Here is a 19,589-nt window from a genome sequence, read left to right as displayed (position 1 = left end):
TTATTTGTACTGTCTTCCATTTTTGTATGCTAAATCATGCCTGTATTAATGTGGGTGGGCTTGGACCGGGCCTGGTAGCTGAACCCGGACTGTTGGAATTATGATCCGAAATAATGTTCAGACTATTATATTATTTTACCGTTGCTTAATTAGTAGATGTGAAACGTTTCCATTAATCCTCTATCTACTAAAATAATTTTTAGTATAGGTGAGTATACAAATTTTTCCTCCAAAAAGTAACTTTTTAAATAAGGAAGTTACTAGTGTTCAAGCCCGGGCAACGCCCGGGTCATACCATTATAGGATAATAAGGACATACCTTATGCAAAAACGCTAAATGCTCATTACCATGTTGTTGCATCTCCGGCTGCTACTAAAATCCCGGAATATGTCCATGCCCCGAATCTCAAGTCTCATAATGATGCCAAATTAGAACCTAGAGAATATGTCGTCTTTTTGTGTAATGTATGATGTGCGTATCACTACACATGCCTTTTCTCTTGCTAGTAATATATCCACATAGGGAGTTACAAAGTGTGATTTATGAGCATGTTAATAGAGCTATTAAATTCTATTATAAGACTCTCGTACATGCGATGAGGAAAAAGTGACAATTGATGTTTTGTATTTGGCTTTTTCACGATACATAAGTATCATTGAAGATTTCCGTGTTTAAGTTTGAGAATAATGTAATTTAGCGGTATTTATTAGATTACGCATCTACAACCATGGCACCCTTACAATTTAGGGTATTGTGCTTGTTTCCAAACACACACAAATTGACACCATTGTTTATCTCAGTGTGTAATCAACATCACATGATCACATCTGTAATACTTGTTTGAGAGTTGGTATATATCACTCTGTAATCGACAAAACATATCAAAGTACAAATATGTCTCCATATAATGAAAAAATCACAAATTCTAATTTAAGACGTATTGAGAGTTAATTTTGGGGAGTTGGTATATATCCGAGTGTAATCGACAAAACGTATCAAAATACAAATATGTATCAATATAATGAAAAGATAAAAGATAATTTTTTAGAGTTACTCGTAGTATTTATTTTGGTACTTTGTTTGACTAACTATTTTGTTTGATCCTATACGTGGTAATAGGTCTTGGCAAGACAACCTTTGCAAGATGCATATATGACAGTAGGGATATTGATGCTCATTTTGAGAAAAAGCTTTGGATAAGTGTGTCTGATAATTTCAACATCCCGAGAATCCTGAATGAGATGCTTGAATATGTTACATCAAAGAAAGGAGACTTGTCCAACATAGATGCAATCATAAACAAACTTCAAGAAAAATTGAAGAATAAAAAGTATTTGCTTGTCCTTGATGATGTATGGTGCAAAGATCAAGAGTTGTGGAGTTCCCTGAAAAATGCATTGCAGAGGATCGGGGGACTTCCAGGATGTCTGATTTTAATCACCACTCGTCTCATAGAAGTCACAACGAGATCTCGAGCTGTATACACACACTTGTTGAGAGAACTATCAGAAGAGGAAGGTTGGGCTCTTTTAAAGCAGAGAGTGTCGGTAGGTGGGACTTCTCCAAATTTTTCAATTTTAGAGGAAATTGGGAAAAAGATTGTTGAGAAGTGTAAAGGTGTCCCTTTAGCCATAAAAGCAATCGGAGGTATACTTCAATCGAAGCAGCTTCCACATGAATGGGAATTAATAGAAAAAAGTGAGATATGGGATTTGCCACAAAATGATGAAAACCAGATCCTCCCATCACTAAGGTTAACCTTCGACCATTTGCCTTCTCCCTCTCTAAAGCAATGCTTTGCTTACTGTGCTGCTTTCTGTCCTAGAGGTTACACGATGGAAAAGGATGAGTTGGTGGCTATCTGGTTGGCTCAGGGTTTCCTTCATGGATCTGAAATAAAAAACTTGACAATGGAGGAAATTGGCGAGAAGTATCTAATGGTTTTGCTGAATTATTCATTGCTAGATGAAGTAAAGGGTAAAGAACCGGGATATAAGATGCACGATTTAGTTTACGATCTTGCTGTGGATGTTTCCGGGAAAGATTTGTTGTTGTGGAAACCAAAAGATAATCAGAAAATTGACAGGTGTCGCCATTTAGTTATGAGTAATAAGAAAGATGTTGAAGCTCTATCCAACATTCCTATAACAAAGACACTAATAAAGCTGAGAACAATTTCTTATGGACTGCCACACAATGTGTTAATCCATGCAAAGTACCTGCGTACTCTATCAGTCGATGCATGTGACATAAAAGAGCTACCTTCTTCTATTGGTTTGCTTAAACATCTTAGATTCCTCAGTGTTTCATATAATCCAATTCAAACATTGCCAGACTCAATCGGGAAACTCTACCTGCTAGAAACCCTCAGACTTCTTGGCTGTTATGATATGGAGGTCCTCCCAGCAATATTGTATAGGTTGACCAACTTAATTCACATCCCAACAACTACTCTCATGCTCGCATCTCGAGGATTAGTAGAGTTAACTAACCTCCACACCTTACCTTGTCTTGCTTTGGGTGATGATGAAGATGGATGGTCTATTGACGAACTCGGGGGTCTGCATAAGCTTATGGGCGAGATCCATATCTCTGGTCTAGAACGTGTGAAAACTAAGGAGAATGCAAGGAAAGCTGACCTTGCTGGAAAAGCTAAGGTTTCAAATATAACCCTAGCTTGGGCCTCGCGAAGAGATGAAATTAGCGGTGGGAGCAATGATGAAGATGTTCTGGATGGCCTTCAACCTCACCCAAACATAACATCTCTGGAATTAAAAAACTTCTTTGGTCTGACGTTACCTTCTTGGATGCTGAGGATGGCAGTTGTGTCCGAGGGTGGAAGTTCCCCCTCGCTGCTTAAAAATCTCACATCTTTGAAGCTAGTGAATTGCAGAAGATGTCGGGTGCTCCCTACACTAGGACATCTACCTTGTCTGAAATATCTGTTTTTGAGTGAACTCAAAGTGGAAATCATAGGTAGCGATTTCTACGTTGTTCCTCTGAGCGAGAACAGTAACAAGGTTAATCGTGTGTCATTCCCATCACTGACAGAGCTTGAGATATCCGAATTCGATTCACTGAAGACATGGGTCTTGCCCTCCACAGGAGAAGAGACGATTGTATTTCCTCTTCTTGATGTTATTAAACTTACAAATTGTCCTGAGCTAGAAAATTTTCCCGCCTTGGATTATTTCCAATCCCTTAAAACACTACAACTTTATAAAGTTGGCGTCCAATCGTTGGAGATTACGAAACAAAATCCCTCGTCTATGTTGTCACCTGAAGTGAACTTGAAGCTTGAGACACTGAAGATAGATAACTGTGAGAAGCTTGTGTCTATACCCAGGGAGCTGCAGTTCGATGCACCTCTCAAGACAATGATTGTGAAAAGTTGCCCTGCCCTTACTTCCGTGAGCAACCTCTTTACTGGTAGAGGTGAAAAACGCGCGTCTTTAGCAACGTTCACGATAGAGGGTCGAACACCAGATTTCAGCAATAGCAGTGTCAATCATGTATCATTTCCATCTCTGATAGAGCTTCAGATTACTGGTTGCAAAGCGTTGAAGACATGTGTCCTGCCACCCTCAGCAGATGCAACAAATGTTTTTCCTCGTCTTGAGGTTCTTCAAGTTGTAAATTGTCCTGAGCTGGAAACATTGCCTACATTGAATTCCCAATCCCTCAAGAAAGTAGAGATAAAGAATCTTGGCATCCGATCCTTTTCAATAGCGTCACCAACTGCGAACATGAAACTTGAGATTCTTGAGATAAGTGACTGTGAGAAGCTTGTGTCTTTACCCAGTGAGCTGCAGTTCGCTGCATCTCTCAAGACAATGAAAGTGACTGGTTGTCCTGCTCTTACTTCTTTTCCAAATGATCTTTTCCAGGGACTCGTTTCTCTGAGCGAGCTCTCTATTTACAGATGTGAAAAGCTTGTGTCTTTGCCCAGTTCGCTGCAGTTCGCTGCATCTCTCAAGACAATGAAAGTGACTGATTGTCCTGCTCTTACTTCTTTTCCAAATGATCTTTTCCAGGGACTCGTTTCTCTGAGCGAGCTCTCTATTTACAGATGTCAACAGCTTGTGTCTTTACCCAGTGAGCTGCAGTTCGTTGCATCTCTCAAGACAGTAGAAGTCACTAACTGTCCTGCTCTTACGTCTCTTCCAAATGATCTTTTCAACGGACTCACTTCCCTAAGCCAGCTCACCATTGAGAGATGTGAAGCACTAAGTAATATCCCTACCAGCTTGGAAAAATGCGTGTCTTTGGCGAAGCTCACAATACTTGACTGTCATGCTCTTACTTCTCTTCCAAATGAACTTTTCAACGGACTCGCTTCCCTAAGCGACCTCCGTATTGATAGTTGTAAAGCACTAAGTAATATCCCTACCAGCTTGGAAGAATGCGTGTCTTTGGCGACGCTCGCGATAGAGGACTGTCCATCTATAAATGGTCCAACGCCAGATTTCAGCAAGTTGAAGGGTCTACAACAGCTACATAAAAGGGGAAATCCCATAGAGTTGATGATTTCCATGTTGAAGGCGATTGAACATCTTCCTGAACTAACGACTTTGAGAACCGGTGGATTCAGTGATGAAGAGGAACAAGAATTATACTTCTCTGATGTGTCTCCCATTCTACAAAATCAATCTCTCCGTGAATTATATTTGTATGGAAGCCCAAATATCAAGTCTCTACCTGAACAACTTCAACTTCTCACTCAGATTAAATCTTTGTGGATATGGGACTTTGATGACGTGGAAGAACTACCAGAATGGGTGGGTCGTCTTTCATCTCTTGAGGAATTAGAGTTGGCACTTTGCGAGAAATTGAAAGAGATACCATCAAAGGAGGTTTTCTTACAGATGACACGATTAAGGAAACTGCGTATTCTGTGTTGTCCAATCCTTGGTGAAAGTTGTGTCAAAGATGTTGGCTCTGATTGGACCAAGATCTCGCATATCCCCTCTATTTATATGGATGGTAGGGAAATTCAAAACATGGAGTGAACCGTAACTTGGCAAGGGGTGAGGATTTACTATGGGTTTGTGTTGTAATTGAGTTGCTGCATTTTGTCGAGTTTGACTTAATATAACCTTATCCGACCACTTTTTTTTTTTTTTTTTTTTTTTTTTTTTTTTTTTTTTTTTTTTTTTTTTTTTTTGTGAAGGATTGTGAAGTTTTATTGAGTCAGTTTTGAAAATATCAATGACGTGTTTTGTGAAGGAAACACGCCATTAGCAGTCACGTGTGTTTACAACAATTTTTTTTTCAACTAACAGAAATTTAAAAAAATAAAAATACATAACCCCGCCATAGGGAATGGCGTGTTTCCGCTGCGAAACCCGCCATTCTCAATGGCGTGTTTTAGGTCCAGAAATCCCGAGCCTACGTGGACACCATTTTGACAAATATTTTCAAAACCGACCCAAAACGACAAATATTTTATTTTTGAGCATTATTTCAAAAATGGATCAGTTTTATTTAGAGTAAGTTAAAATATAAAACGGTTTTACAATAAACAATGTAAAAACCATTTATATGAGACTTTTATACCCCTATTAAGGAAAAAGGTGGCTGATATAAGTTATTTGAAGAGGGTTCATGAAATAAATTAAATTATTACCATCAAAAAGAATAATCAATAATATGAGATTCGCTTCAAGAAATTGAGAGAGAAAAACTGATCTTACCATTCCTAATATCATCAAAACCAAACGATTTATTAAAATTAATTTATATCCCGGTAAGTCAAATTAAAAACTCTCTATCTTCCCTCGCTCTAAAAAACCCTAACCTTCATCAATCAAATTAGGGACTTCCATCGACTATCAATTGATGCTAAGTCCCCAAAAAGCTTTATTTATCAATTTTTAGTATGAAACTTTATGAATTAATTAATAAAAGTCTCCCTTTTGGTGAGATCCGTTTGTCTGTCTCTATTTTCGGAGTTTTTTCAGTCCTTGTTTTTCTAGGTTCTAGTTCAATTGGAAATATAGAGAAGAGCGCTTTGGTCGTTCTTCATATAGTGAATATGCGGAAGATCAGTTTCGTAATAGATCGTTATATGGTATTACATATGTTGTCAATTTGTTGGTTGAACTCAATTTGGTCAGATGAAATAGTCTCTCGTCAAGGCTCAAGATCCTATGATCCTCTTGTGAAAAGCTAGCTATTTGCGGCGATATGATAAAGGACATATGTTTTGCAGCAATTCAAGTTTACAAATCTTTCTTTGAACAAGATTTTATTTTATTTGGGTCTAATCGAGTTGTATCCGTTTAAATTTGTCACATGTTGTAGATGTCGTATGACTATTTATTAATGAATTAATCATTTCTTTCAAAAAAAAAATAAACCAAATGATTTATCTAGAATTAGACTTCCGAGAGCTATAATAGCACAATTAAATTACTACTTCTAAAGACGAAGATGATAATGATTGATGAATAAAGAGAGAATTAGTAAAAGCAGTGATTCAAGGTACGGTGAACGATGCCGGAGATGGTGACTGGTGACCTACAGGTGTGACGACGGCAAAAAAGGTGTTTCGGCGGTGGTGAACTTGGTGCGCATTGGTCGAGTTCCGTTTCTTGTTCTCTGTTTTTTTTTAAGCGACAATTACTTTCTAGACTTGTCTACTTGTGTGTAGAGGTGTGCAAGAACCGGAACCTGTTGGATCGGGATCGGAATTAAAAATTTAAAACTAACTCTGGTTCAACATTTTTTAAGATTATGGTTTTTGGTCCGCGACTGGTTTTCCCGGTCCGAATCTGTTTGGACAGTAATTATTGTAATTGGATTTCTTTTCTTAAAATTATATTTTAATTCGGTTCAATGGATCATAATCGAAAAAAGTGGACATATAATGACAAATTCTGTTCCAACCGGTCTGGTATGGTCTCCGGTCCTGGTCCGAAATTTTTGTTGATTCCGGTCCGGTGCGCAGCCCTAGTTGTGTGAGACAGCCATAATGTTGAATCCGTGTAACACCCCGTAAATTTAAAGACCTTTATTATATTTTAAAAGTAATATTTTAATCTATTTTAATTTAATATTAATTTATTTGAAATAAAATTTATTTGATAAAATATAATCTTATTTTATTTTGAAAAAATGTAATTATTTTTGATAGTTTAGAAATGTTTAAAAAGTGATTTAAACTATATTTAAACCTTTTCCTTTGATAAAATAGATTTCGGATAAAAGTCGTAAAACTGGGATTTTCCCATTTCTTACGGTCGTTGGGTAAACGAGTTTGGATATTGGGCATATGAGTACTTAATCTTTTAGTAAAATCGTGTTTAAGAACTTTAATATTCTCGGAAATCGCGTTCGACGAATATTTCTAATTATCGTCGAAACAAACCCAAAACGTAAACAATTGACCCAACCTCCCCTCCATTTGACCGGCCACCTACCCTCCATTGTCCCCTCTTTCAATTCTTTTTTCCTCCATAATTCACTCTCTCTCTCTCTCTTCCTTTCACCAAACACCAAATTCATCTCAAAAATCCTCCTTACAATCCTTAAATCCACCATAAATTCTTCATTTCTCCACCAAATCTCATAAAAATTATATATTTGGAATCCTCTCTTCAATCCTCATCTCCTAGTAAGCTTTATTTTCATTTCCCCCAATTTTGTTTTAAGACTCATCTTTTTAGGGTTTCGAATTTAGGACTAATTTATGTGTTTTTGTTGTTCTTATAGAAAAAGAATATGAAGATGAGTTAGGAGACTCATATATTGTAGAATATGATGAGTGATTTCGGTTTCTAGGGCTCTTTCTCAAGTGTTATTGTTCTCTTTTTCTAGCTTAAGGTAACTATTCTGAGCCACTCGACGAATTAATGTCACATTAGTAGTTGTATTTGTTGTTTGTTGTTGTTTGTTGTCGTTTGTTGTTGTTTGTTGTTGTTTGTTGTTGTTTGAGACGATCTCGTTGATAAATGAATGAATGGAGTAAGATGAGTATGCTTATGTTTAATTTATGTTACCCATTTGTATATTATTGTTTGGAACAAATTTGGATGGGGAATTATGTGTTGTGACAAGTCCGTGTTTTGTTTGAACGCGTCGACAAGACGGACCGAGACGGTTTCCAATGTTTCCAAAAATATGACAGATTGAACGCATCGAAAAATTAGGTTGTTTAGCCACTTGAATCACTCAATTCGGAGTCCGTATGAGTAAATGGCGTCGTTTTATCGATTAAAATTTATAGAAAAGTTTACCCTTGTGTGAGACGGTTATTTATGCTATTTTATTATGCGAGAATTTTGTGGAATTAGTTATTTTGTAAGTTGGAATGTTTTCTTTATATTGATAGTGTTCACATGATAGAAATTGGAATATTGCATGAGAATGATATTGTAATGAATGTTGTGATTTGGGCCAAAGTAGGCCAAGACTCTGAGCTGGGCCAGATTGACCGAACGAGTTTGGTCAAACTAGGTTTAAACCGGTCAGCCTCGATTTGACCGATGACCCGTCGCGGGACTCGGGTCGAGGGTTTGTCTTTAAGGTGAGATTGGTTGTTATTGGATGTTTTATGTTGATGCCTTGATATTTGTGATTATCATTTCACATGTTGGTTGTTGGATGATTTGGATGCCTTATGCTTGAGTCTTGTTGCCTCTTTGCCATTTTAACTTGTTCTCATGGATTATAGTACTGTTGGTTAGCTGAAATTTGGATTATTATTGATATTGGAGATATTGTTGGATTGTCAGCTGAATATGCTCTTGTGTAGCCTTTCATATGCTAGGGTGTGTATGATCATTTGTGTGTGCAAGTTTGGACTATTTGCCCCTCTTATGGTTAATTGGGTGTCCTAATTGTCTTGTGTGGCGTGGGCTAAAGTATTCAAGTTGGGACTAGGTCCTAGGTGAGTATTTCGGCCTTCGTCATAGATAGGCCATTATAGTCTTTGACGAGTGTATGTTTGCGGCTTAATAGCCTTTGTGTCTTAGCTTGGTGGGTTTATATCCAAGTTAGGGCATGACCTCCTGACGTACTCTTAGAAGTATGTGGTCAGCTTAAGTACTAGCCAACCCTTTGGTGGACTCCTTAGGGGTACTCATGTGTTGTTATCATGGGTCTTGGATGCGGTAGTTTTTCGCATGTCACTAGGTCTGCGCAGGTTTAGGACTAGGGTGTTTACCTTACCTCGTGGTATAGACTTGAGTTACAGAGTGACTATTGACCGTCCTAAGAACTTATGCCTGTCTCTATATATATTGTCCTTTCTTGTTTGATGATTCTATGAATCATAGAAGGTGAGATGCAAGCCGGCTATGGTTGATAGAGTTTGGATTCCTGGATGTTATGTGATTCACATGATAGTGTAGTATGAGCCAGTCTAGTATTCACATGCTAGGACTATGTGTTGTTTATATTCTTGTTCGCATGATAAGCATGATTGTCTTGCATTTGTATGCTAAGGCTATGGGTTATTCATATTCATATTCTTATGTTTACATGTTATATTAATTATGACATCTCGTGGCTGCGAGAACTCGGAGTTACTCTCCACTGGCTGTGGCTTTCGTATTTGTATAAAATGCGATTGACAGGTAGGTGATGCATATATGGGGTACATGGACGAGCTAGCGAGCAAAGTAACCTTGGGACCTAGAATTATGTGTTTACTTTTCCGCAATGAATGAGGGTGTCACAATCCGCGCCTGATGTTTTTTTTTTTTGTCTCATGGAGCGGGTATTTAGTCACATTATCGGTTTGTATAGCCATTTTTTTTGCTACCTTATGGTATAGTTAAATGTTTATAATATATTTACCTCACTATTGTTAATGTTAATTCCTTAATAAAATAACGTGCGAATTATAGTATTGTTATGAGACAATACTCTCTTTATTGTGTCATTAGTTATCAATTTATCAATTGTTTGATATCTCACATGTTTCAAACAATATAATGATAAATACTACTCCCTCCTATTCCGAATAAGTGTCCCATTTGGACAATGGCACGAAAATTAAGGAATATAGTTAAAATAATGAAAATTATTGTATAGGGGTAAGAATATACGAGTTAAATAGTGAAAAGTATTGAATATGATGGGTTAGGGGTGGTTGGGGTGGTAAATAAAGAAAAGAGTCAAGGGTAGGAAAGTAAAAAAAACCATGTCCAAATATGGCAAATGGGACAGTTATTCAGAATAGGAGGGAGTATATGTGTATAGGTTCAAGCTAAGTTGCCAACTCTGGTCCGGTCCAAGTGACCCGACCCAATGACGAATCGTAATCTGACATAATTTGATGATCTGACCCAAACCCTATAATCCGATCCGTTACTAATTGATTAAATTGATGACCCAACAATTATTAAGCTTAATAAGAATAAAAATGAAAGCGATTTAATGTCTAACTAGTTTTGTACACGCGAAAACACGGGCTTGTTCTATTTGTCTCATTTATTTGCTTTTGTTGACGTCCATCTTTAACTAAAATATAAAATATTTTTTTTTATCACGAATAACTATAAACCAATTATTTGTAAATATTTACTTCTTTTATATTATTTTTCATGATCATAGTAATATAGATAGAAGTTTTAATTTGAATTTTATTTCCATATATTTTAATACATGTTAATATTATTCATGAATATTTTGTAGTCAACAATTTAATGTAGCTAATTTTATAACTATAAATGTTGGTTTAAATTTGATAAGTGCATTTTCTATACATTTTAACCTCTTATATTAGTTTGATTTTACATATCATTTTAGCAGTTATCAAAGTGTTTTTAAGCTAATATTGTGTTTCTAGTGCAATTGTGTGTTCAAGTGTGTTTTGTAGGAAAATGAGCTAAATGAGCTAAAGTACTATAAAATGTGCTAACACTAGAAGTAAGGCTAAGTATGAGAGCAAGATTGGACTAAGTGTTGGAAGTGCATGGATTTTGCATGAAGAAAGTGTTGGATCAAAATGAAAATGCAAGCAAAGTCAATGTGCAAGTCAAAGCCCAAGAATTCAAGTCCAAAATGTGGTGGAAAATTTGGATGCTAAAGAAGAGTTTAGGATGCCGAAATACTTAAGATGCCCTCCTTAATGCTCTTAACCACACTCATAAACAAGGCATTAAAGCACCAACTTTGGATACCTTGAGTATTAAACCAAGAATTGAAGAGAAAATTAAGAGTGTGCTTAAGATGCCATTTTGGATTCTTCTACAAACTTTGCTCTTTTATTTCCTATATAAGGGGTGCTAATAACACACCTTTAGACACCACCATTCACATACACAATTTCTCATAATTCTCTCTAAATTTAGTAGTTAGTTTAGATTAGCTCTTAGTTTAGTTTAGTTTAGATTTTATTTATGTTATTTACATTTCCCATTTACATTTCAAGTTATAAAACAATTCACATTTATAAGTTTATATTACAATTGTTGATCTTCCATTTCCATTTCCAATTCCAATTCCATATTGCAAGGTAATTTCTATTTACATTTCCATTATGTTTTTCATTTTATTTGTCATTAGTTTAGTTTGCATTTACATTATGTTAGAGTAGGTTACTTTGTCTAGGGAATGAAGGGAGTCATGCATAAAAAGTATTTGTAACATGATAAACTAGGGTGATATAGTTTTGTCTAATTGTTTCTATCACATGTTTGCACCATAATGTTTAATCTTTGTTTAAGGCCTTATTAATCGATTAAGTTTGTTCATTCGTTCTAAAAGTCGAGAGAAATGGAATTGAATTAAACTAAGCATGTGTAGTAGGACGACCTAGTCATGGACGAGAGTTTCTCTAGAACCCGGTCTATGGTTGACACTAATATCGTAAGGTGGGTGTCTCTAAGCCTAAACAATTAACGTTTTATCAACTCCTATGTTTAATTTAAGCATTTACATAATTTGCATGTGTGACCCGACTTCCCTAGACTCCTTTTATCATTTAGTTTATTATTTTCTAATCATTAAACCAATCAACAAACCAATTCAAACGATAACCGACCTTAAGGTAAAATTCACTCCATAACAACTACTGTAATTAACAACTCCCGTCTCTCTGTGGTTCGACCCTTACGTACTACATTAATTTGTTATCTAGGGTATAAATATTATTTTTTGCATAGGTGTGCGATAGCCTATCAAAATTTTTTACAAATTTGTTATTTTTATGTATTTATGATATACGTCATAAATTAAGCTAAAAACGATTGCGTCGTTAGGTCGATAAACAAAGCACTTCAAGATCGCAGTTACATATCTGATAGGTTTTTTTTTAGAAAGTTAAGTAGATACTATTAATTTAACTTTTCCTCAAAATCTATACTTTTTATCAAAAGTATACATGTAAAATAGAGAATCTCGCCGATGATAAATGGTGATGCTTTGTAAGCCAACTAAAAGAGTAAAAAATATGTTTTCGTTTTTCACATTTAGATCCAAACATGTAATCTCCACTTTTTAATAGCCTCCTCACAATCAATAATCTGCAAATTGAGATAGTTAAAATTAAAATTAAATAAGCATCATCTTAATTACAAAACTAACTATACAACTTATTAAACGTTTAAAATTTTAAAATCTTAAAAGATAGAAATATGGAGTACTTTTAAGAAGACTATGAACGTTTGAATCACATGCACATATACACCTTATTTTTCACTTTTTCGCAAGTGTGCTAATTACAATATTTAAAATGGTTTTAAAATAAATCAAAAGTAACAATATAAGAAATTGTGAAGCTTTATAATCCAAGTTATTGGATTTTTCATTTACCACATATAAGACCTTTTAACTACTATCTTTATTACTAATGAGGAATTATATGAATAAATTTTACGATTTAAATTTTAAACTAGTTTTGTGACCCGTGAGAATCACGGGTTTGATTGTTTTTGTTCTTTTATTTTTGCGGTATCGTTCATGAATGCGTTATTCGACTTGTTTGACTTCTTGCTTATTATTTTGGAGATATGTTGGTAGGATACCTAAGCAAGACAATAAAGAGGGTCTTGTCTCAGTTCATGAGGGTGAGATATATTATAGCACCAAAACCCATGAATCTCTCATTTTGAAGAACATATGAATGTCCATTATCTGATTTCGAAAACTGGTATTGCATATAAATTAAATGGGAAATTGTATTGCCTTGTGTTTCATTAGATCACTTTAAACAACTTATCTCAAAGCCTATAAGCACAGTCAACACAAATCATGGGAAACGTAAAATTGCATTCAAACAATGGAATATTAACTTTGAAAACTACTCTTATTTTGCTACGGTCCTCACTGTCTTTGTCCTTTTACTGAATGTTGTCTTGTTGTGTTAATTATTGTTAGTCCCTTTCTGTTTTTGTTCAGTGCTTTTCTTTTTACGGTGTTTAGATTGTCTCTGGATTTCGAGGGCGCTTGGCTTTGTCATGGTGGTTATTCGGTTCACTCAACATTGACGGCTTTTGGCATTCTAGTACTTGATAAATTGTTTTTAGTGTTGTTTTGGTGCGTTCGGAGAACCTTGGTCCTATTTTTATCCGACAAAGAAACAAAATGTTGGACACTTGGACACCTAATTCTATTCCTTATTACCTAAGGTATTCTAATGAAAAAATAAATGTAAAATAAAGTAAATATGTAAAATAAATAAATGAATGGATGGTAATGATATTTTATAACTGAATTTTACATATTGCCTTTAGTCAATTAGAGACGATATGAATAATGCGCAGAAAGCGCTATGTTAAAATACAACTTATGTTTATCTTACTAATTAGGCTAAAATTACAAGTTTATTTTCTTAAATGCAATGGGGTTTGTTAAACTTTTAAAAAATAATACATTTATAATTCTTGTCAGCTCGTCGGTCTTGCAACATTTGACTTGATAACGAAGTAACTAAACTAAATAATGGTCGAAAACTAAACTTAATGGTAACTCATTTGACCCGAATGACCCTTCCCGATACCATTAAATAATCAAACCCAATATAACTTGACTTAACCCGATCCAAATTAGACCCGCCTTGCCCAATTGTCACTTCTAGATGCAAGGTTTTGTGAGGTGGGGGTTGTATTTGAGGGGGGTCCCAACCTTATTTAACTCAAATTTAACTCTCGAACCAAACTCAAAACCAAATGACCCAAATCACAATAAGGCCCTGTTCTTTTGGACTTAAAGTCACTTAATTTAAGTTAACTTCAGATCCTATAAGTTCAGTTCAGTTCAGTTCAGTTCAAATCCTATAAGTTCAGTTCAGATCATATAAGTTCGATTCGATTCGAGATCCTATAATTTCGATTCGATTCGAGATCCTATAAGTTGATTCGAGATCCTATAAGTTCAGTTCAGATCCTATACTCACTTAATTTAAGTTCAGTTCAGATCCTATAAGTTCAGTTCAGATCCTATAAGTTTAGTTAAGTTCAGATCCTATAAGTTTAGTTAAGTTCAAATCCTATAAGTTCAGTTCAGTTCAGTTCTGTTTAGATCTTATAAGTTCAGTTCAGTTCAGATCCTATAAGTTTCAGTCCAAAAGAACAGGGCCTAAGCCAATTTATTACAATTTTACCTTCCAATAGTTCAACTTCAATTATTCATTCAAAAATATATTATATCAACTATTTAAGCATTTAAAATTTATTCCGTTAGTCTTATTTATATCAGTCTTAATATTAAAACAGGGACAAATCTTTTAGTTTTGCAATGCATTTTGTTGTTGTCTTATTTATCCCACGTGAGTTTATGTGACTCGTTTTGTGAAATGTAAATATTATTTGAACTTTTTGTAGAATTTAATTTATTTTATCAGAAATAGTTAATCAATCATACCTGCAAATTGAGGTGTATTAATGCAATGTACATATAGTAATAATAATACTGAAGTTGGACTTGTAAAGGACAATATTTGTATGTACATTGATGAGGTGGGGATTCAATTACTTAATTACTTAACAAATCGTTGTATAAGAATGTCTTGCATACATAAGCAAAACAATTTTTATTACTAATTGTTTTAAATCTATATTTCTTGTAAGTATTGAATGTCAGTTGAGGTTAATCTCTGTCTTTGGAGAAAAAATTTAAACCAAAATCACTCGATAGAAATGACCGATAAATTAATTACTTCGTTTGTACTCTGTGTTTTACATCTTCCATGTTATGATTTATATATTATTAAGTACTCTTATTATCTTATTACCGACACCAATAAGTCAATTGCAATTTCTATAACGATTTATGTATTATTAAGTACTCTTATTATCGACCACAATAAGTCAATTCCAATTTCAGTAACAAGGAATTACTTAAGGAGAGCTCCATTTCATCTCTCAAAGCTATTTTAATTATATTTTTGTTAACCATTTTAAGTAAGCTTTGTTTTTTCATAACAATATAAAATCATACAATCATTCTATAATAAAATCCGAGTCGTTGATAAGAAACGGACATACATACTTTCCAAGAAGCCAAGAAAATGAGAAATAAATGGAGAGAATGAATAGTAGTTGCACACTACATGCACGGTGCAACCATGGTTAATTTACCTTTCAGCATTCATGATGATAAGGGAAATGGATCCTCTCCATTTCCTTTCTCTCCATTTCCTCTCACAATCTTCTTAAACAATAATTTCCTCTTTTAATCTCATTTTTCTTTATTTTTATGCGTAAATTTAGAACCGTTAGATGTTGTCAATAAGCGATCCGGACCATTAATAAGTACTTGCCTCTCCATTTCTTTTGAGGAAATGGAGAGAAAATGGCCTCGATGATAAGATGCTAGAAAAATGAACAAAAAGGGATAAGAATAACCAGCAAGTTTGCCTTGTGCCGAGTATTTCAGAAGCTTGCGACGAGTCAAGTATTATTCATGTGAATAGATAAGACAAAACAAATTGTTGCTACCTAAGTATTCTGTTTTTATCTTATATACTCACATGAGTAGTACTTAGGCCATGTTCTTTTGGACTGAAACTTATAGGATCTGAACTGAACTGAACTTATAAGATCTGAACTAAACTAAACTAAACTTATAAGATCTGAACTGAACTTATAGGATCTGAACTTAACTGAACTTATAGGATCTGAACTTAACTAAACTTATAGGATCTGAACTGAACTTAAATTAAGTGAGTATAGGATCTGAACTGAACTTAGGCCCTGTTCTTTTGGACTTCAAGTCACTTAATTTAAGTTAACTTCAGATCCTATAAGTTGATTCATTCGATTCAGATCCTATAAGTTCGATTCGAGATCATATAAGTTCGATTCGATTCGAGATCCTATAATTTCGATTCGATTCGAGATCCTATAAGTTGATCGGGGAGATCCTATAAGTTGATTCGATTCGATTCGAGATCATATATACTCACTTAATTTAAGTTCGATTCGAGATCCTATAAGTTCGATTCGATTGAGATCCTATAAGTTTAGTTCGATCCTATAAGTTCGATTAAGTTCGAGATCCTATAAGTTCGATTAAGTTCGAGATCCTATAAGTTCGATTCGAGATCTTATAAGTTCGATTCGATTGATTCGAGATCTTATAAGTTCGATTCAATTCGAGATCCTATAAGTTTCGGTCCAAAAGAACAGGGCCTTATAGGATCGAATCGAATCGAATCGAACTTATAGGATCGAATCGAATCGAAATTATAAGATCTCGAATCGAACTTATATGATCTCGAATCGAACTTATAGGATCGAATCGAATCGAATCGAACTTATAGGATCTCGAAGTTAACTTAAATTAAGTGACTTGAAGTCCAAAAGAACAGGGCCTTAGGTCCTGTTCTTTTGACCGAAACTTATAGGATCTCGAATCGAATCGAACTTATAAGATCGAATCGAATCGAATTGAACTTATAGGATCTCGAATCGAACTTATAGGATCTCGAACTTAATCGAACTTATAGGATCTCGAACTTAATCGAACTTATAGGATCGAACTAAACTTATAAGATCGAATCGAATCGAACTTATAGGATCTCGAATCGAATTTAAATTAAGTGAGTATATGATCGAATCGAACTTAGAGGATCTCGAATCGAATCGAATCGAACTTATAGGATCTCGAATCGAATCGAATCGAACTTATAGGATCTCGAATCGAATCGAAATTATAGGATCTCGAATCGAATCGAACTTATATGATCTGAACTGAACTTATAGGATCTGAACTGAACTAAACTGAACTTATAGGATCTGAAGTTAACTTAAATTAAGTGACTTTAAGTCCAAAAGAACATGAACTTAATCCCTCATAAGTTTGCGACAAATATAGCTTAAGAACAAGTTGCATAAGCCAAGTAATGATATCATTTCATCTTATATTGTGATATTTGAAGCCTACTAGACAAAAGCAACATACATGCCTACAACTTTAATTTACATGTCTACATGTACATGCATGCTTTGCAATTGCAGTAGAGCGAATCAATGATTTCATCACCAATTGGTCTCCCTTGTGACGGGTTACCATTTGTGAGTTGTGACGGATATTTTGTGAGTTAAAATGGTAACAAAATAAGTTAGTGGAGAAAGGGGACCACATGAATAGTATTACAGAGAGAGAAAAAGTGGGTACTTTGTGAGGTAAAATGGTATCCGTCACTCAAGAGTGACGGATATGTGCCGTCACAAACCAGAATTAGTGTTTCATCACAACCTCACGGACTACAATTACATACATACTTACATTGCAATTTTATTTGTTGCGTCCGTTTTTTTTTTTTTTTTTTTTTTTTTTTGATTAGGTAAGAAAACTAGGTTGATTCTCTAGGGTAGGACCAACCTATCTCATCCTTTCGAATGAGGGAGGTAAGTTGAAGCCACCGACTATCAAACCACCTCGAAAGAGTTGGACATGAATGTCCAACAGAAGCCATGAAGTCAGCAACCTTGTTGGCTTCACGAAAGCTATTTTTAATTATCACTTCATCGAAAAAATGAAGGTCTAATTTCACATCCTTGATAATACTAGAAATTTCCCACGGGATTTGCCAAGTACCTCGAATCGAGTTAATAACACATAAGTTATCACCCTCCACAATTAACTTTGAGATTCCTAAGTATTTAGCTGCTAAAATACCTTTTTTTAAAGCAAGTGCTTCCGCAACGAGGATACTATTGGATCCGCACTTTTTTTGCTCCCAACAAAACGACTTTACCATTGAGATCTCTTATAGAATATCCTAAAGCAGCTTTATTACCTTCTATTCTCGTATTTGTTGCGTCCGTTGATGACAACTTTGACACAGTAACGTACCAACGTCTGCCAATTTAATTTAAAGAAAGGAAATTGGGTGATTGATAGTTACTTAGCATGCATCTTGTTCGTACAATTTTTATGTCAGCTCATACGGCAATGATATCATATATTCCAAGATTTGATTTCTCAACTATGGGCTACGAGTTGTATTTCGTTATTCAGAAAATTGAACCAATATGATAACTTTGACCCGAAATCTGAAATCGACGCATTTTGAATATTAACTTGTTTGAGAGATCTAGGAATAGCATTAAGCATTTGCATTTTAAGTACCAGCCTCGGGAGCTTTAAACTAATGGTTGAAGTTCCATAATTGATTTTTATGTTTGTGAGACTTTGGATGTTTTCTTAGCTAATTGAATCATGTTTGTGTTTTATTATGTTAATTTTCGATTTCATTAACTAGTGCACTCGGAATAATATAAGCACTTTCAAGTTTCAAGATGAGTCTGGAATCTGGATCATCTCCAGTAATTGGAGTCTAGAGGGTCCAATACTCCTTTAACAAAGGAGGAAAAGGATAAATGGATGGTGTAAATACCACCTTACCCTCTCCTCTTGGGTTAAAAGAGGTACCGACTCCCCAGTTACTGTAAATGATCCAAATACCTTTCGAAATTGCCTCTCTATTGACACTATGGTTACGAAAAAAAAAATCTCATTTGAGACCTCCAACTTTCCAAGCTTAAGATAACCTCTTTTTATACGGAGTAGTTCATTTAATATTAGCTAAAATGATGATATCCTAAATTAACACGATCTTAAACCTGAGTAACGCTTACCTAAATTAACTTGTTGAAAAACACTGCGAAAATATGAATTGTCAATCAATCACCTAAAACACCATCATAAATAATCCTAATAATGGATTTGAAAGGACATGAAGAAACTGAAGCAAACCAGACTAATAAACCAGCAATGCTAAAGAAACAAGCAAAGTAACCAAAAAACCTGACCAGAGTATAGTACAGTATCAGTATCACACATTATTATTTTACTTTCAAGTATAAATATAATCATTACCATAAAACAAGAACAGTAATTGTTTCACAAGAAGAAGATGAAAGGGTAAATTAATACTACTACAGTAAATTAATTAAAAGGCACATAAGTACATAACAATATAACATTGCATCTTTTGGCAGGGATTCTCGTGAACTTTATACATACAGTTAATATGCTTGCTGCTTGATGCCCTCTGAAAAGTTACATTATTGTTATCATTCGTTTCATGTCCGTCCTTATTTCCACCACCATCATCATTCACTTCTACCTCCTCTTTTATGATTGAGTTTACTGGTCAAGATTAACTTTTAGACTACAAGAACAACCACCT

General features: G+C 34.8%; 1 protein-coding gene across 1 annotated transcript in view; it reads left to right on the top strand.

Moving 5' to 3' along the window:
* Nucleotides 1-19,589, top strand: part of LOC141604827 (putative disease resistance protein RGA3) — a 37,137-nt gene that overhangs the window by 3,480 nt on the left and 14,068 nt on the right. Inside the window, exon 2 of the mRNA XM_074423342.1 lies at nucleotides 1,121-4,984. Coding sequence (XP_074279443.1) covers nucleotides 1,121-4,984 — 3,864 coding nt within the window. The remainder of the gene's footprint in view (nucleotides 1-1,120; nucleotides 4,985-19,589) is intronic.

The sequence above is a fragment of the Silene latifolia genome, chromosome 10 (genome assembly GCF_048544455.1).
Source record: "Silene latifolia isolate original U9 population chromosome 10, ASM4854445v1, whole genome shotgun sequence".
NCBI lineage: Eukaryota > Viridiplantae > Streptophyta > Magnoliopsida > Caryophyllales > Caryophyllaceae > Silene > Silene latifolia.
This window is presented reverse-complemented; position numbering and strand designations above follow the sequence as displayed.